A 5,467-nucleotide genomic window follows, 5' to 3' on the forward strand; every position below is an offset into this window, starting at 1 on the left:
TGGCCGCTTTATTTTACACATGCATGTTTAACTTCTATGCAACTTCCATGAATTGTTTCAGACATCCTTCAGCTTCCTGTTCCTAAAATGTGCTGAAAAACTATTATAAATACATATTTCTGAAAAGCACGGCAATTATTAAACCGCTGGCATCACGGGGTCACAGATTAAAGTTCACTAAGTTAAGCAAACATGTTTTTTTAGGCGGTGCACAAGTGTACTGAACGAAGGTCTCTGTTTATATCACGTGCTCGGTGGATGGTGAATATTAATGACTCGCGCTGACGTGATTGGCTGACTGTGGTGAGTGGGCGTGACTAAGCAAGGTGAAAGAACGAATCCCGCTCTGGTGAAGGTTGGGCTTATGATTGTTAATTAGGTCACATGACCGTCACTCCAGGAAGTTAACGTTAGCGTGCTCATGAATATTCATAAGGCGAGCCTTTGCTACAGTGTGTCGCTCGATGGCGGGATGTTTGTGATCTAAATGGCTGCAGGAGCAGATTCTTGTTTTCTGGGGTTCGATTTCAGCACGCAACAGGTAAATAAATGCTCATATCAGTGAGAGATATTGTTCTGGAAAAAATGTATGATAGAGTACGCTTAGAAACAGTACTATAGTGGTAGCCTACATTGATGGAGGGAGATTTATGCCACTTAACTCTTCATTGTGTTGTGCTGCAGTGGATGAACACAAGCTCATTAAACACAACATCACATGATTAAATACAAATGTAAATCATGACAATGCATTTGTAAAAGTTCCCTGCTTAAAAAAAGACTTATTTAAGGCATATAGGGGAGACTGGGGCTAGTTGTCACAGATTGAGTATCTCAGTTATGATAAATAATGTCCAATAAATAACTATAAACCACACTGACAATTAGGACAAGAGTCAGCTACTGTATATAATGAAGACTGGACTGAAGTTGAACTCAAGACTAGAATATTTTACATAAATATCAAGGCGGGGCAAGTTGTCACAAGTTGACTTTGATGTTACCTTTGTTATATTTTATGAATTTTGCTAAATTTTTTTCCTAGGGTAATAATAGTAGAAATGCTCATTATTTTTATTTGTAGCATGGTTATTTTAGTATGAAAGAGATGCTATTATAGTTTTTATTAATATTTTGAATTCATTTTTATTTGCATTTTAATTTTAGTTAAATATTTTAGCGTTGGCGTGAGATGGTAATATCTGATATATGCCATGATTCTTCTGATTGATTTGTTTACCATGATATTTACACAATACTTCAAAAAACGTTATAGGAATATAGTTTTGAGATTTCTGACATGCTTCCAAAAAATGTCCAGTGTTTTCTGTTAGATCTAATATTGTCACACAAGTCACATTAAAAGCTGATCATGTTTTATTTTAGTTCTCTCTGTCTCTGTGTGAAGCATCAATAATAAGATTAGCTGGCTTTTCAATGAGCTTTGGTCTTCTCTAATCTTCAATATGTGGTTACGTCTTTGTATCAACACATTCACCATTGAGATGCATTACCTAGTGCTCAAAAATATGAATTTAAAAACAAAAGTCATTCATTTTTGTGGGCTCTTGGACACACACTTTTTATTTAATTAATAACATAAAACTTGGGGTCAGTTCTCAGGGAATGATGAAATATGAACTAGAGCCCGACCGATACGGATTTTTTTGGACCGATACCAATATTAGGGAGTAAAAAAGGCCGATGTCGATATATCGGCCGATATTCTTTGTGTATATTATAGTACAGTACCACTTTCCCATTTGCATGTCCAAACATTTTGCTGGTACTATATATAGAATACAGTATATACATAAACAGAATATATATATACATAAACACTTTTTTGCAATGATCACTCAAATGTGGTGATCAAACACTTTTAATGATGTGACAAAGATATGTAATGATGGAGGCAGGGCATTTAACAATTTAACAAACTTTATTATCCAAAATGAGTCTGACATCAGTGCACTGAACAGTAAAGTTAAAGTTTATTCAACTTTAATTCAATTCCATTCAACTTTATTCCGTCTTCACACACAGACGAAACTTACTAGAGAAGTGTGAAGTGTGACATAATATACCTCTGTAAATAAATACAATATAAATTCAAAAAAAAAAAATCATATCGGCGGCATATTCGCCGATACCGATATATCGGTGACAAGCTCATATCGGCCGATAAAATCGGCAAAACGATATATCGGTCGGGCTCTAATGTGAGCCTGAATGAAATGTGAGTGGACAAATGCAAACATACCTGTATAAATGTAAATGAAGCTGATACAGATGGTTTTAAACACACTGTAATGTCCTGATTTTTATTTTTGAAGCTGAAAGTTGTCGCTGTTGATGGAAATCTTGAGGTGATTCACCAAAACAGCGTCCAGTTCGACAGCGAGCTGCCCGAGTTCAGGTACAATATCATATTATAATATTATATTTACATTGTACAGGGTTCCCACACCTTTTGGTCAAGTAATTCCAATGATTTTTGAATAAAGAGTTATGTTTAATAATTCATGAAGAGCAATTTCTAGCCAATAAAGCATTTTTAGGGCTGAGCATGACTAAAAAAACGTATATTCGTTGATTTGACTTTGTTTCAAATTGTTTTCCAGACCTGGAATTCACAATTGTAATATTCTCTAATTATCATTTCATTTGTCAATGGGAATTCTGGTTGTGTTTTTGGGCAGGACTCATGGAGGAGTTCATATCCACGAAGATAAACTGACGGTCACGTCTCCAGCGCTCATGTGGGTGAAGGTAAAGCTCATTCATCTCATCAGTTCTCTCATAATTCACCATACTTGTAGAAAAAAACACCCGTTAAGACTAGATATGTATATATAGTATAAAAAGTGGCAGTGCATAGTGTCTAATGTATAATGATTCCTGTTTATAAAATGGAAATTATATGAGTTCATATCTTTATTAATTAAGCAGTCTTGGTGCTGTTAATTGGATTTATTAATGTGTCTGACTGCAGGCGCTGGATGTTCTTCTGGAGAAAATGAGAAACACTGGTTTTGATTTCTCTCGTGTCAAAGCCATCTCAGGCAGTGGACAGGTGCTTTTAGCATGTATTTATTATTATTTATGTATTAGCATATGCTCTTTGACTGTCTGAAATGAATTGTGGTTTGTGTTGATTTAAAAAAAAATCAAAAATTTTTTTTTTTTGGAACAGTATTTTTTAAATTTGAATTTTGAGCATTTATTTTCTGAGGAATTTTTTAGTGGATTATTTTTAAACCTGGTAAAATGTGTAAAATAGAGCTGTTATTACTAGTCTGTTTGATAGCTGAGAGTATAATCAAATTCGCCAAAATGTTTATAAAATTTACATTTATGGGGAGACAGTTGTTTAATTTAATTTTGTTATAAGTTAATAAATATTTACAACAAAAATCAATTTATGACATATTAAAAGACTAATTACTTTCACCCCAAATACTAATTAGTTGAAATTTTACATTTTTAAAATGTGCCACTATCCTAGGTTTCGCCCATTTGTCAGTAAGACTTTTTACTCATTTAAAACACAATCAAATTTAATATGCTCCCTTATTCTTTTATATATTTTAATATGTACACGTCAGAATAAGCATGTTGTTTGAATTTTTACATAAATATTGTGTTACACTGAATGACAATGCAACATTATTTCAACCAAATTTTGACATTTTATTCTCCAAAAACTTATTTGAAACCTTAAAAGTAGACACTTTACTTACATTTAATGTGCTTTCTATGGACATAAAATCACTTTTGTACATTTCTTTTGATGCGGACATCATGTATATAAATTTTTTTTTTTTGGCATATGGGGTTTTCCCTGTAGCATTGAGTTTGTTCTTGCAGATTCAGTTTGGGTCTGTACGTTAATGCATCTGTGTGTTTCAGCAACATGGCAGTGTGTTCTGGAGGAAGGGTGCGAGACGAACCCTGAATCATCTGGACCCACGGAAACATCTACACCATCAGTTACAGGTGACAACAACATCAGCTTCTCTGAACCGAGATCCTTCTCTCTGTCCTGATGCCGAGGGTCTAACGTCCAGCGTCAATGGTTAATACTTCACCTGATGTATGACAGAAGCGGATTCATGGATATCTGCTTGAACAGGGCAGCAGAAAACATGTATAACATCATGCATACACCTGTGGAAGTGGGAGCATAAAATACACTCCTTAGTACAGTATAGTATAGTTGTATTGCATGCATACTGCTTCTGTATGTTGATATCTATCTGTATACTCAGTGTATTGTGTTTGCAGGAGTGTTTTGCGGTGCGGGACAGTCCGGTGTGGATGGACTCGAGTACTTCAGATCAGTGTCAGTGTCTGGAGACAGCAGTAGGAGGAGCTCAACGCCTCGCAGACATCACCGGCTCACGAGCGTACGAGGTGCGTTTAACCCCGTCCTGTACTGTAATTACATTCATCTAAGTTCACAGTCTCTTAATGTTTTGTGTATTTGCTCACCAGCGCTTCACTGGAAATCAGATTGCCAAGATTTATCACTCGAAACCGAAGGAATTCAGTGAGACGGAGGTAAAACTCAACGCTCAGATCAATACAATGCTCTCTAGATCACCTAAAAGCTGTTTAAAAAAAATGTTTCAGTAGAAAGTAAAAGTATATATTTTATAAATAATATTTTTATATTTAGATATAAGATATATTAATTATTACTATACAATGTCCAATTCAGCAATTAAAATATGTATGTATATTTAAATTCATATAGATTATAATGCTGGAGCTGGAATATTAAAGTGTGAAATATTAAGAAGCGTTCAGAAGCATCTCTCTGTCCCTGAAGTCTTTATAACTAGACTGCACTGAATCTCTCACAGTCTGATGTATGTTTACTGGCCGTTTGTTTGTCTTTCTATGAAGGCTCGGGGATGAATCTGATGGATATATTTGAGAAGCAGTGGTCTCAGGTTTGTCTGGACGCCGCAGCGCCGCAGTTAGCCGAGCGACTCGGAGACCTGACGCCGTCGACAGCCGTTCTGGTGAAATACACTCTTTTACTCGTAACAATATCTTGAACCTCGGGTCAGTCTCAAGCCTCCTCTGTAAGCTGAACTGCTTCATTGTTTGTGTGTGTTCAGGGCTGTGTGTCTCTGTATTACACTGAACGCTATGGGTTTGCAGAGAGCTGTAACGTGGTGGCCTTCACTGGAGACAATCCTGGTAAACAAAGCGCTTCTGTCACTGTCAGTCTAAAGCATGGAGCAGGAACATGTTATACTGAACAACCGGGTGATGCATGTGTGATTTTACAGTGTCTTTCAACATCTTATCGCTGCTGAGATCTTACTGACTGTAGATGGCAGCAGCAGCACACGAATGCAGTCTTTGCTTTGAGAGTCAATATATACTGTATGGACATATACATGCGTATATTTAAATTAATATCAGTTATTAATATAATAATTAATATTAGCTA

General features: G+C 35.8%; 1 protein-coding gene across 1 annotated transcript in view; it reads left to right on the forward strand.

The window, feature by feature from the left end:
• Nucleotides 1-429: 429 nt before the first annotated feature.
• Nucleotides 430-5,467, forward strand: part of xylb (xylulokinase homolog (H. influenzae)) — a 27,725-nt gene continuing 22,687 nt past the window's right edge. The window contains 9 exon segments of the mRNA XM_016558553.1: nucleotides 430-541; nucleotides 2,337-2,419; nucleotides 2,703-2,772; nucleotides 2,996-3,076; nucleotides 3,913-3,999; nucleotides 4,288-4,416; nucleotides 4,498-4,563; nucleotides 4,848-5,030; nucleotides 5,130-5,211. Coding sequence (XP_016414039.1) covers nucleotides 488-541; nucleotides 2,337-2,419; nucleotides 2,703-2,772; nucleotides 2,996-3,076; nucleotides 3,913-3,999; nucleotides 4,288-4,416; nucleotides 4,498-4,563; nucleotides 4,848-5,030; nucleotides 5,130-5,211 — 835 coding nt within the window. The 5' untranslated portion in view covers nucleotides 430-487.

This window comes from Sinocyclocheilus rhinocerous, unplaced genomic scaffold (assembly GCF_001515625.1).
Source record: "Sinocyclocheilus rhinocerous isolate Xijiao unplaced genomic scaffold, SAMN03320098_v1.1 scaffold1189, whole genome shotgun sequence".
Taxonomy (NCBI): domain Eukaryota; kingdom Metazoa; phylum Chordata; class Actinopteri; order Cypriniformes; family Cyprinidae; genus Sinocyclocheilus; species Sinocyclocheilus rhinocerous.